This window comes from Haliotis cracherodii, unplaced genomic scaffold (genome assembly GCF_022045235.1).
Source record: "Haliotis cracherodii isolate W230 unplaced genomic scaffold, xgHalCrac1.p SCAF_12, whole genome shotgun sequence".
In the NCBI taxonomy this organism is placed as follows: domain Eukaryota; kingdom Metazoa; phylum Mollusca; class Gastropoda; order Lepetellida; family Haliotidae; genus Haliotis; species Haliotis cracherodii.
The window spans coordinates 19,160,404-19,174,817 of NW_027266267.1; the positions used below are offsets into that span (position 1 = coordinate 19,160,404).

Sequence of the window (14,414 nt, forward strand, 5' to 3'; positions counted from 1 at the left end):
TGCTTATTTAGTGTCTGATAAATATTGGCCATGTTGTTTTGCGAGTGAATAAGGCTTTTCACTTCCTCGTCCTTTGACAGGACGCACATTGTAACCAGTGTGTTACTATCAGCAAAAAGGTCCTCCAGAAATCCATCACCGGATACTAGTACTTCATTGTGTTGATTCGCTGGACTCAAAGCCTGAAATGAATAATTCAATAATATTGTAATAATATTTCTACTTCCATAATTTTTTTATAAACAATGCATATGCACCTTCTCTCAAAATATTGCTTATTTAGAAAACAACATTTTTTGGAAATAGAGAAATTTAAGGAAAATTAATCACATTGTGTAACATTGCATGCTACTTTAGAACAATCTTAAAAGCATCAATGCATCTGATATGTCTAAAACTCAAACAGTATATTCTGTGTAAACAGCAAACACAACAGATGCATCAATTTAATGACAGTGTACTACAGCTCTTTATATCAATGTCACACAGAAATTCGCTCTTGTTTTAATGAAACACGTTTTGATATTTGTATTACCGGTATGTATTTAATCATGAAATACTTTGTTTAGTCTGACCATGCTGAAAACATACTTTCGCTAGAGTGAAATAAATAAGATTTTTATTAAAATCAGGTGAAATATCACGTATTGTCACACCTACAGTCAGTCTGCCTAATTGGCACTATGGTTTTCTGAGTAGGGTCATGAAGATTACAAAGAAAATATAAAACTTGAATTTTTTTTGTCAAATGAAATGTTCATCGCTTCTTGTGGTTCACTTAAGTTGATATCTTGAATTGAAAATATTAATTTTGTCAGATCACAAGATAAGATAATTTCATGCTATCATCGTTATTTGACAAGGAAAACAGATTTCAGCTGTGTATATTTTCTTATATTTCACGTTTTGAGAATGAAACAGTATTGGCTATGTTTTCGAATTATCAAAATTATCAAAATTATCACACAACTTGACTTAAGTGAAATAAACTAAAGCTCTAAAGATTGTTAACAATAGTAAGATATAACATCATAACAATATAATTATTGCAAAATGACACAACTATATTCTTACATATAAATTTATATGATTAATAATCAATAATACATGGCAATTGCTTGCACAAAAGAAATTATTTTGATTTAAAAGTTTCAAAACATGTTTGTGGACATAAAAGCAGATGGGTTTCACAATTAAACAAAGAGAATAAATGAGTTATGTTTGGGAACATCGGAATTAAAAATAATTCTGTTTATGCTTTAAGTTTATAGTAATGTCAATATCAAGTTATGCATTTGAAATATTTGAATACAGACTGTTAAAGAGTTATCTGTTTCTGTAAATTATCTAAAGATCACATGTAGATTGCACATTTACTGGCCATTAATTAGTTGGGTTTATGTTCATTTCATGACATGATTAATTTGGTACAGTAAAGTAAATATCATTTTGGTAAAAATATTGTTTACAAAATTGCAGATCAAACTGTACTTTACTTCAAATTTTTAAACACCCTTTATGTAATAATTCAGTTGAAATATTACAATCATGCTATCTAATCTGAAAACATTGACAATCAAAATAACTGTTCACAATCACAACATCACAAGTAGATCTAGAGCTCTACTGTTTTATTGGAATGCATTTAAGTCCATTACAATTTACATCAAATACACAACTGATGCCAAATTCTGATTTGTTACGATTGTACATTATATCAACATATCAATTTAGTTAGTTTCAGACATATACCTAGATATGGTCAAAAGGTCAATATTTCGCACTGGGAGTTACCAGGTTACCAGGTGGTCATGGATAATTTAAATTGAAATCACAACAGAACGGCCACACTCAAATTTATATCGGTAAGGAGACCAGATAACAGTAGAATAGTTTGTCAATGATAAAATAAGAATAATGTTCAATACTTACGATAAATGTACCGGGATGGTTAAATTGGCACAGTTTGTCCCGATTGCGTGCCTTGTTGACATCACCATGTGTTTCATGTGCTATCCAGCCTTCACCTTCTGCTCTCCAAGCCTCGCTTTCAAACCGGAAGTGGCGAAGTGTGACAAAAGGTCAATGCAAGATTCTTTCTTGTAGCATATCAAGGCACTTTTCCTTCGTGAAATAATAAGACATGAGTGGTGGTGACTGCTTTATCATAATTGTACTATAAAAAGCATAAATTTGGCGAACGTAAGACGTTATATTTGCAGTCACCAGGAATGACTCCATGTGGGCAAAACTTAAAGGGGCACGAATCTCTGCCTTCTTCTCGGCTGTCTGACACTGGCCGCTGGAGCTCACTAGCTGCCGCGAGTCTATTTGCTCACTAACGCAACTGAGCGTGACAAGAGGATGGGCTACCGTCTGTAAAGACAGCGTAAAAAAACTTGGAGGCAATATTTGTTTTACGCATTTTTGAACACTCCCAGCATTTTCAAAAGGTTTCATTGTAGTTTTTCAAAAACATTTTCGTCAAAACATTTTATAAACGTATTAGAGATGTTTTACATCTATTCAAAATGTTATTGAAATGTTATCAGAATGTTATTTAAGAACATCATGTTATAACATAGGCGAAACTATTTCATAACATGTTATTATATGCTCAAATGTTTTGCCAGAACAGATTTCATAAAATGTTATCATCATGTTTTAAATACATTGTGTGCACATATGTAAAATCATCCGCATGATGTTGTACATGTTTTATAATTATTCAAAATGTTATTGAAATGTTTTTAAAATGTTATTCAAGAACATCATGCTGTAACAAAGCCGATACTGTTTCATTACATGTTATTGCAATGTTTTCAACACATTGCAGAAATGTTATGCTGGAACATATTTCAACAAATGTTATCGCCATTTATTAAAGTGATTACCGATTACGTGGCTGTGGATTGGTATTACAATTTGGACTGCTGACACAAGACATATGTATGTATGTCTTGAGAGTTTCTAATACATTTACATGCTTGTCATTACCAGTGACATTACACAGTGATGGGGTATATAAGTACATATTGTGCTCAGAGCTCATTAGTTCTGTCCAAGACAATCACGATGAAAGGCGATCGCAAGAGAATCAAGTCACAGTTCAGCAAGGGCCACACTCCTTGGAACACAGGTCTCACCCTTGAATCTGAAGAGACAGAAAGTGCCTCTCCATCCCAGATACCCAGGACTGTCAGTAGGATGAGTGCTGAAGACTTCTCACTGGTTACCAAGTCTAGGTTGGATGGCACGGGGCTGTCGACTCCTGACTGTGAGGGCATCTCTACCTCTATGAGGCTGTTGCGGCCTACTGCGGCCAGCAAGCAAGACCTGAAACAAGCCCTAGACCAGATTTGACATGTGCCGTTTTGACACGTGCCATGTTGGTCATTTTTGGCTGAATGCCGAGCAAATACATCTCTGTATTTCTTGAAAAAGGCTTCAAAGTTGGCCATAAAGATATTGTCCAAGCTCATACGAGGCACAGCAGGTGTAGGGATACATGGGGAGCAAGGGGAGGTAACTGTGGTCTGAGGCCAGCTTATAAACGGTTATATTAAGCACAGGTTTTTCCAGCTTCGTTGTAGAGGGTCTTGACTCTGGTTTCGTCCACACATTTCTCCTTCATACAACACAGTAAGTAAGTGTCCACGGTGTTATGCTTGTTTGTATACCTCATTGTATTACTCTTCAATGTCTGGTTTAATTTGAGAACGAACGGGACAATGTGTAATCTGACTCCAACTCGGCATAGATCATAGCAATCAATATTACGCATGATCGTGGGTTAAGTCCCGGGTCGCCCTGATTATGTTTCTATGTTTGTCACCTAGTTGACCCGCCTGATATAACTGTAAAACTGTTCGAAGCGGCGCTGACCATATCTCGCTCACTCACTCTTGTTCAGATCGAGGCTCTGACGGAAAGGCTGCCGTCTGGTGTCGACGGATTCTGAGCATGGTAGTGTCAAACCTCCCCATCACGGCCATCAGAGGAAATGTCAGCAAGCTGCTGGATGCTGAGGTAGGCTGAGACCGTTCAACCGGGAAAGAGTATGTTAGAAGTGTGCATTGTTGTAGGTATATTTTCCCACAGAGATTTCGGGCTAGTGAATGTCTGTTGATGGTGTTTCGCTCTATTAATCACTAACGTTATTAAGGAGACTGCTCACGCTTCCATTCACAGGGCCAGTGATGGCGCATAACTTGTTACATTATTTCTGACAGAGGAAAAAGTCCGACGGTCCACATCCTATTGAGGGGTAAGTCAGGCGGTCCACGTCCTATAGAGGGGAATGTCAGATGGTCAACGTTTTATAGAGAAGAAAGTCCGATGGTCCACGTTCTATAGAGAGGAAAGTCAGATGGTCCACGTTGTATAGAGAAGAAAGTCAGATGGTCCACGTTCTATAGAGGGGAAAGTCAGATGGTCCACGTCCTATAGAGGGGAAAGTCAGATGGTCCACGTTCTATAGAGAGGAAAGCCAGATGGTCCACGTCTTATAGAGGGGAAAGTCAGATGGTCCACGTTCTATAGAGAGGAAAGTCAGATGGTCCACGTCCTATAGAGAGGAAAGTCAGATGGTCCACGTCCTATAGAGGGGACAGGCAGATGGTTCACGTCTTATAGAGAGGAAAGTTAGATGGTCCACGTCCTATAGAGGGGAAAGTCAGATGGTCCACGTCTTATAGAGGGGAAAGTCAGATGGTCCACGTCCTATACAGGGGAAACTCAGACGGTCCACGTCCTATACAGGGGAAAGTAAATGGGTGACATGCTATAAAGATGTTGTAATGTCGTGTATCTCACAAATACTTACATTACATATGCTACCTAGTGTGTGCGAGAAGGCAAACGTCGTCTCTGAACCGAACGTAACTGAGAGATAGTGAAGAGACTGTTTGTGTCTAACACACTGATAAGGGATACCCTGCTGTTGTCAGAAGGGATATAGTGCTGTTGTCTAAGTGGATACTGGTTGTGCTGTCGAAAAAGTATACAGTGTTGTTGCCAACAGTGAGCAGTGAAACACTTGTGGCTTCTTTATGGATATTCCGCTATTGTGTATGGAAATGGTCTGATGTTGTTTAAAGGAATATTCTGTTGTCGTTGACAGGATATAGAGGAAAACACACGGCAGGTAAGTGTTTGATGTGCCGCAGGTTGAATAGGATAGGATAACGACTTTATGTTCAGAAAGTAGTGATATGTAAAAGACGACACATTCAAAGATGTGACTTGTTATATTTTAAAGGCGGGACGAGCAACAAGCTATAGTTGGGATGATGGGATTTGCGACATGCTATAGTAAGAAAGGTGCGTTTATGAGGCGGGACAGGATGACTCCCTCATGCAAAACAGAACACGCCGTCATTTAAATCGACATGACCTACCCAGTTTCATCTTTGTGGAGTGAAAACATTGATATGCATAAATTGGGTGGCCTAGTGTAAAATACACCGGTTGAGTACAAATGACTACAACCAGCGTGTAGAGTTCTCCAAGTAACCCGCTCGGCTCTATTGATTAACCCCGCTGTGAGACGATCTAATGTCACCATTTTACTGCCTTGTTGCGGGTAGAGCTCGTATTGCATAGTCCTGTTTATCATCCTTCTTAAGGGCCGCAGAACTACACAACTGGGCCCTTGATGAGTGTTGGTAACATTCCAAAAGAATTACGTGCACATATGTCATGCTTCACATGCCGTAAGTGTCTTGATAAGAGGGAACATCTTATATGTGGGTGTACTTACAAACAGGTGGTCATAATTAATGTTTTGCATGTTTAATTTGCTAAACAAAGGTTGCTGACGTCTGTGATATTGGTCAGTTGGGGATATAGGACTTGTGTTTCGTATCTAAACTGTTCAACTGTTTCAGTAATGAACTTATCAAGAGAAACCAAGACTCCGTTCAAGATTCAGGACCGTCCAATTTATCCCCTTACCGAAAGAACACTCTAATCCGCTAATTGAACTAAATCTGGTGAAAAATAAAATGTGTCGCTAAATGAGAACAGTTCTAGCATAAAGGTGATTAAGTGAGTGAATGTTGTTCAGCGCCGTAGTCAGTGAAACTCTTACCATATCTGACCTGAACAGAAATAACAGTGGTTGAAAACAAGAGGACTGATCCGCACAATCCGTGCACGATGACAAGTAGTCAAAACATGACGGAAACACACCACCCAAACCCCTATTTAATAAGCCATGCATTCTGTTATGACCGCACAAGTGGCACATGTCGTCATAATGTTTGGATGATGCAATTCTGAAATGTCAATATTGAAAGTCGCAATGCCTTCCTCTCATGAAGAGCTGTTAATGTTAATATCCAATCTGCATTGTACTATGGGCTTTGGTGCCTAAATGACAGAAGAAACTGTCTGTCTGTCTGTCTGTCTGTTTCAGAAGGCATATACCCAGATTTTTGTTCAATCGCAAACATTATCTTTGCATAAATTATATTATTTTATGCAAAAGGAGCGCATCCTAGGATTTAACTGAATCATTTTTACATTTGGTCCCCGATGACGCGCGTTCCATTTGTTTGATTAGGGATAACGTCCGAGGCCTCAGTAGACGGTTATCTTTAGCCTCGTACCTTAACAAAACCTGCATCATACGAAGCCGATGAAATGTTCCGTTAGGCAGGAACCATTCACTTTTACAACCCCCTCTGTAATCACCACTGCAGCCATCTGCACCCGTACAGAACAGTTGGTGATGTGTTTGCAGTGACAAAGTATTTTTATCAATGGAAAGCCAAGAAGGAGTGTGTCTAAACCTGGTATGTTATGAGTGAGCAATGATTTCTATTTTAAGGATGCGTTGGAAAGTTGTTTTGTTGAATGTGCAAACATTCAATACACGGGAACGTTCTTCTGTCGGGTAAATGTCATTGCGTAATAGAAGGGCTTGTCAGTGAGAGCGTACAGTGTGGAGAGAATTTGCGTAAATGCTTAACTGATTAATAACATGCAGACAAATTCTTTGTATTATTAGCAGAAGTTGATTCCTGCAGTGGACCAACGGAACCATGGATAGAAAATGTGTCATAGCAATTGCTGTATGTGTGACTGTGATAGTCGTCATCATCGTCATCGTCGTTGTCGTCGTGGCTCTGTTAATCAGACGTCGGAGGAGGGTTGTTTGTAAGTACTGACTATAGGTACTGGTTGTAGAACGTATATTGTATACCCAAAAACTAAACTTTAAGAGAAAACCGTTTGTGCTTGGACTTTGTAGTCACCCTAGAATCAATATTTATAATTTGGCACCGAACACTTTAGCACGAGGTTTCAATTTAAAATACGAAGGTATCGATTCTACAGCGAGACGACCTCAAATTTTAACCACATGAAGTTAATCGCCATTATACAATGACTTAGAATGCTCTATAACGTTTTTTGACACTGTCATTACACATAGATGTGACAGTTTCATGATTTAACGGTATTCAACGCCGGCATGAGAAGAAGTGTGACTTCGAGCTAATGTTTTAGTGGGTTACGACCAACGTTTAAGTGAACAATAAAAGAGTTAGTGAGTGAGTATGGCTTAACGTAGCTGTTAGCAATATTCCAGCAATATCATGGCGGACACCAGAAATGGGCTTCACACATTGAACCCTTTTCGGGAATTAAACACAGGTCTTCGGCGGGACAAGTGAACGCTTTAACCACTTGGCCACCCGACCGCCACTAAAGCAAAATGAAGAGCTGTTAAGTGTGTCAGCAAGCATCGTTTTATGCAGCAATATTCCAGAAATATCACGGCGGGGGACACTACACATGAACTTCACAAATGGGGAATATTTTTAACTCCGGCCATTAATAATTGGTTTGCTGATAGTATTTCCTTCTCTCAGGCAACAACAATCCCTTCCCCTTCAGATTGTTGTATTCGATAAAAAGATAGATGCCCTTGACATATTTATGATGAAACAGGTATGAAAGTAAATCTCGAAAAATATAGTCATATTATTTAGACATGGTGCTCTACTTCGCTCTTATGAGAAATGGTATGTAAGGGTGAAATTATTGAATCATGGTACTGACACTAAAGCCTAGTGTTTAAACCCAAATTAAATGGACAAGAGCTCAATCCTGTTCAGCGTCACAGCACAAAGAGGCAGATTTAACTTTAAATTGTTTAGAAAGGAGATGTGGCGATATCCGCTATTCTGATTTGTGTAACCTATTTCATAACTCCAATTCCATTCTAGGATTTAATAATTGGGAACCTTCAATTGTACGAATAAGCTTGTGTACATACCCCTGGGCCTTGAATCCTGGGTGAATGTGGAAGATTTCCTTCGCAACTTTTTTAAATGACACGGGTCATGAATATTGGAGTCGGGTTTCCGCATGACATATTACCGTTACTTAAGAAGCGCTCACACTTTGCCGAGGTGGTTGCCGAGCTCTCCCGAGTCTACCTCGGTTAAGACTCGAGAAGAGACTACATATATACGAGTATCATACGAGTACGCTACTAGTGTGCAACGAGCCCATGCATAGGATTCCAAGATGAGTCCAAGAGGAGTCCAATAGGAGTCTATTAATAGTTGCATACGAGCACAACGATCTCGATATGAGATGTACGAGGTGGTTGCGAGCTGCTAAATAATTCGGCGGGAATTACACTCGAAAAGCTCGTATAAGACTTGGTAAACTCGGCATTACATTTTGCAGACGATCCTCATACGAGTTCTAAACGAGCACCACGAGGTCGCCACGAGGGTACAACATGTAGGACGAGTGTGTTACGAGTTTCTTACGAGTTTCTTAGGAGTTGCTGGCGGCACGACTGTTTTGAGCACCTCCAAAACTCTCGTAGATCAGTACGAGGTATCCCGAGTTACCCCGCGTTTAGTATGATCTTGTTATGAGATCCATACGAGTATTCCCGAGTCAGCTCGGGTCCATACTTGAGCCGCAACTCGGCAAAGAGTGAGGGCCCCTTTGATGCTAAATCCCTTTAATGATAACGGGCGTATAAATTGGACAGCAATTTAAAATATACTTTGTCCGTATGCATTGTACTGTGTGAGGTTACGTCGAGAAATTGTACCAATTTGTACGGAATGTATTAAGGGAGAGAGATCCTATATTGAATAAAACGTATGTTTGTCTGTCATAATGACTTAATGTGAGTCAGTTTATTGTGGCTGGACGCCGAGACTCCAAAACTAAACGTCAAAATGTTTCAGATAAGGTGTTAAAGAAAAGGGAATTAATTCTCAGTGTCACCTTTTGCTCACATCGAAACCGAATGGGAATATAGACCCGCAAAATAATCTAACTAACGATAAAATAATCGAAGTAACCAGAAAATAATTGAAATTACGTACATATGACTATATGACTGAAGTAACAAGAAAAACATTGAAATTACGAAAAAGAAAATTAATTAAAATGGAAAAAAATTCTATCACGTGACTGCCTTCAAATAGAAATCAGTAAGAGTACTAGTGAGTGAGTGAGTGAGTGAGTGAGTTTGATTTTACGCCGTTTTTAGCAATATTCCAGCAATATCACGAAGGGGGACACCAGGAATCTGCTTCAAACATTGTACCTGTGTCGGAAATCCAACCCAGGTCTTCGGAGTGACGAGCGAACGCTTCAACCAAAAGGCTACCCGACTGCCCTTGACAAATAGTAAGAAAACAACGTGATAATATTGATTGATATTTGTGTGAAGCTCTGCTGATTGTAATGAGCGAATGCTCTGTTTTTTCCAGGGGATTTTTCCTTTAGTGGACTTCGCCGCAATACCATCAAGTCGGTATCAGGTACGTGGTTATATCACAGTTTAGATGTCATCTGAAGCACTTCACATAGTTTGGACGCCTGAAGATGTTTACACAGCTCATAATTCATATAAAATATTCATGCCGCTGAGATCTCATTTAAAGTTGTTGACACAGCTGAATTCTCACATAAAACATTCATACTGCTGAGATCTCATCTAAAGTTGTTAACACGGCTGATATCTCACCTAAAATATTGATACCGCTGAGATCTTATCTAAAGTTGTTAACACGGCTGATATCTCACCTAGTAATATTCATACCCTGAGATCTCGTCAAAAATTCAGATCACAGTTGAGATCACGCCTCAAGTCGTTCACATAGATGAGGTCACAACTGAATCTGCTTACACGAATTTTACATTCAAACAGTGTCTAGTACACAGGGAATACGCGTGATCTTACCGTGATCAGACAGGTAGGTCTTTTATACTGCTGTAAGGTACCCGATTAGAATGTGTGACAACTTTGCATGACTCGATTATTGAAAGACATGGTGTAATAGGCTCAAACGACTCCCCCGAAATTTGCCTAGGCTCAAATGACTCCCCAAGCCAGGCTCCCCTAGCCAGGTTCCCTCTAGGCTCAGCTACCTCCCCCACTGGGTCCAAATGACTCCCTTGTTTTGCATTAAATTGATTACAGAAAAGAACTACCTTCAGTGCCTTCACGTGACTGTGTTCAGATAGAAATCACTACGAATAAGTGAGTGAGTGCGTGAGTTTGATTTTTACGCCGCTTTTAGCAATATTCCAGCAATATCACGGCCGGGGACACTACACATGATATTCACACATCTCTAAGTACCAAAGTAGCACCATTAGGCTTCCATACATATAAACTTGGTCGTGGGATGCCATGGCACTGTATTCATCATCAGTGGAATGAGTATATAGTAAATATGATGATTTCTTAGAGATGAACGTGTGCTTTCCATATCCCATAAAGTTAAATACCATCTAGGGAGGTCGGGTAGCCTGGTGGTTAAAGCGTTCGCTCGTCACGCTGAAGACCCGAGATCGATTCCCGACATGGGTACAATGTGTGAAGCCGTTTTCTGGTGTCCTCCGACATGATATTGCTGGAATATTGCTAAAAGCGGCGTAAAATCAAACTCACTCACTCGCTCACTAAATACTACCTGTATGGAAAACACATGTGATTTCCCTCTGTGCCTCCATAGTTATGTGTGAACGGTGGTTGTAAAGTTCGTCTAGCGCAACAGAAAACACATTAACTCCTTCACTTTTCAATTCGAAAGTTACATCTGATCATCATTGTTTTATAATTACCTGGCTAAAGAAAAGCATATTCCGAATACAGACCAGAGGACATCATTAAAGAAAGATTCCTACTTTATATATGTATCAGACAATGATAGAATTAACAATTGACTGACGTCATATCACAAGCCAATTCTTTCTCCAGGTAGACAACGACCAGGACCACAGAGCTCAGTTCGTTTCCCCCGTGAAAATAGTAAGTATGAATTAATATGTCTTTTGGTTTTTGTGATTAACAAATATTTTCATTTGCAAACATAAGTGGAAAGACTCAGACTCAGTGAGTGAGTGAGTGGATATCTAATCTGTTTATTCAGTACATGAGTGGGCCAGCGGCCCATAGTACAATTCGGTTCACCAGACATGTATAAAAATACAATTGTGTACACCTAAATACACAACAGCAAGGCATTCATAGATAAAGAATATTACTTCTGCAAAAATGAATTCCTTAACTTAAAAGCGTGGTAAATATAACAAGCCAGACTTCTAATTGTTGACTGATGCAGAGACGACATAAGTATGTAAAATTGTTCTATTGATGGATTTACATAATATTTTTGAGGAATATATGTCACTCGGAGAGCATAATATTTTTCACAAACCAATACAAAATGGTATTCAGACTCAACATAGCCTGTTTTACAAACCATACATAACCTTCGCTGTCTTGGGATACCAAAATATCTCCCGGTTTCTATGTGGAGCGAGTGGGAGCTAGCTCTAAAACGTGCCAGTGCAACGCGAAACTTATTGATTGTAATAGCCGATAAATAAAATTCCCTGCTAAACCTAAATTTATAACAAAGATATGATGAATACTTGGGGCTATTGGTCAAAGCAAAATGCCAATCTTGTTCATAAGAGCATTTTAATCTTTGTAAGAACTCATCAATAAATGAAATAGAAATAACAAGATGCTGATTTTCCCATACGTAGCCAAAGCCATAGGTGTACAAAAGTAATTTAACTCTAGAGGCCCAATTAGTCTTACCTGCTATGGCCTGCTGCACAAGCATATTGTAACTTTTTCGTGGATAACGCGAATCGGGCATCTTTAAAATCTTACACCAATAATTCAAGCATCTTTTGAAAGCATAGATATACAAAGGGTATCTCCCACACTCTCCACGCACAACATGATTGGAAGTTGCTGACTTAACTCCTAAAATACGTTTACAAGCAATTGTATGAACAACTTCAATCTCCTCGCAAAACGATAAAGATAAACCCCAAACTTCTGCACCGTAAAGAAGTACTGGCACAACTTTAGCATCAAAAATTTTAAAGAAAATATTCATAGGAGTAGGTTTAATTAGCTGTAGGGACTTCAAAAGCTTAAACAAAACCTTTTTAGCTTGATTAACAACATTAGATATATGTGCACTCCAAGATAGATTTCGAAAAAATAATACACCAAGGTATTTATATGTAGTTACACATTCCAACAATTTTCCATCGTAAACCCATTTTTCATATTTTGAAGAACACTCCCATTTTTAAAAACTACTACTTTAGTTTTATCAATATTGACTGTTAATGAATAATCTTTACAATAACATTCTAACACATTGATTCTTTTCTGGAGACCATAAACAGTATCTGCTATGAGAATGACATCATCTGCGAAAAGTAATAAAAACAATTGAACTACATCTGGATGAAATTGGATACCATGTGCGCAACTGGATTCAATATCTATGGCAAGATCATTTATGAACAAGGCAAACAAAATGGGACTAAGGACACATCCTTGACGAACTCACTTACTGCAGCTAAACATATCAGAAAAAGAGTTATTGTATTTGACCAATGCCAAAACTTATTTATAAATTGACTGTATACAACAGAACATTTTCGGAGAAATACCATTTTTGTATAGTACCATACGCAATTTGGATCTATCTATGGAATCAAAGGCTTTGGCAAAATCAACAAACAAGGCATAAATCACACCTCGTTTCTTAGCCAAATATTTCTCTATTACTGAATATAAAACAAAAATATTATCAGTTGTGGAATATCCACTCCTAAAACCAGCCTGAGACTCTACTAGTCTATCATAGGATTCCGACCAAAACTGGAGTCTTCTGTTTAAAATAGAGATATAAAGTTTACTGAATACACTTAAGATAGTGATACCCCTATAATTAGTGGGAGATTTGCATCGCCTTTCTTATATATAGGAACAATGTGGCCAACAGCCCAAGATGAGGGAAAATATGCAGAATCAAATATAGCATTAAAGAAGAATGTCAAAAAAGGAACAAGAACATCAGGAGAAGACTTAAACATTTCTGCTATCAGTCCATCATCTCCCGCAGCTTTATTATTTTTCAATCCTGTAATCGCATCAAGCACTTCATCCTGTGAAATAGGGGAATCAAGAATACTCTGAGTTGTTTCGTCAAAATTAACATCGTCAAAAACTAAATTCTCCTCAACCTCTGAAGAAGAGTATTCACCAAATAAGTTCTTAAAGTGCTGATACCAATCTCCTAGTTCTATATTAGGAGAGCGTCTCCTTCCCTCACCAGAGAGTAGCTTCAATTGTGACCAAAATATTTTGCTGTTGTGTATGCCTGTCACCATATTACTAAGAATTTTATCTTGGTAGGCTTTTCTTTTGTTATGGAGTATATTTGTATATTTATTTCTTTCATGTAGATAGTTTGAAAGTGCCAAATGATTCCCAAGTAGTCTATAAACTTTAAGCAGTCTTTGCTTTTCAAATCTAAGAAATTCACACTCTTTATCAAAACAAGGTTGCTTACCGACTAACCAAGCAGATGGGCAAAACTTACGCATACATTCTGCTGCATTACCTAATAAATCTGAGAATAAAGTTACAGCATCATCAAATTTTCCAGATAGAATATGTTCATTACACTGATCAAACACTAAAGCTGACTTGTCAGAAAGTAATACATCTCTAAATGTTGACACTTTATCTTCATTCCACACATAACGGGAGTTGTCACGCACATCTCGTGCATTACATAAGCTAGCACCCACAGAAGCCATATCACGTGACACAAATGAACACGCAACAGGCAGATGATCTGAATCTGACCTAGATAGGACATCGAAGCGGTCACATGATGTAAACAAGTCAGGGCCTGTTATGATATAATCAACAACACTCTGTCCAATATGACTTATAAATGTAAAGTCTCCTTTCCCAGCGTCCGAACCACATCGGCCATTACAAATATATAAATTTAAAGCACTACAAACATTCAATAGCACTTTACCAAAATTATTAACTTTTGAATCACACGAATGTCTCTTAATATCAATATTATCATAAA

At 38.4% G+C, this 14,414-nt stretch overlaps 1 protein-coding gene and 1 pseudogene across 13 annotated transcripts in view; one reads left to right on the plus strand and one right to left on the minus strand.

Annotated features, from left to right (window-relative positions):
• LOC139458224 (uncharacterized) overlaps positions 1–14,414 on the plus strand; it is a 79,390-nt gene that overhangs the window by 60,485 nt on the left and 4,491 nt on the right. For 3 of the 13 annotated variants that reach the window (XM_071239582.1, XM_071239579.1, XM_071239577.1), the window contains exons 2-5: positions 3,914–4,029; positions 7,013–7,161; positions 9,753–9,803; positions 11,249–11,299. In XM_071239582.1, the coding sequence (XP_071095683.1) occupies positions 7,047–7,161; positions 9,753–9,803; positions 11,249–11,299 (217 nt within the window). In that variant the 5' untranslated portion in view covers positions 3,914–4,029; positions 7,013–7,046. Of the gene's footprint in view, positions 1–3,556; positions 3,647–3,913; positions 4,030–4,254; positions 4,268–4,794; positions 5,147–7,012; positions 7,162–9,752; positions 9,804–11,248; positions 11,300–14,414 lie in introns of those variants that run through there. The other 10 variants (XM_071239588.1, XM_071239585.1, XM_071239584.1 and 7 more) reach the window with 8 other exon arrangements.
• LOC139458221 (uncharacterized) lies at positions 11,532–13,233 on the minus strand (annotated as a pseudogene).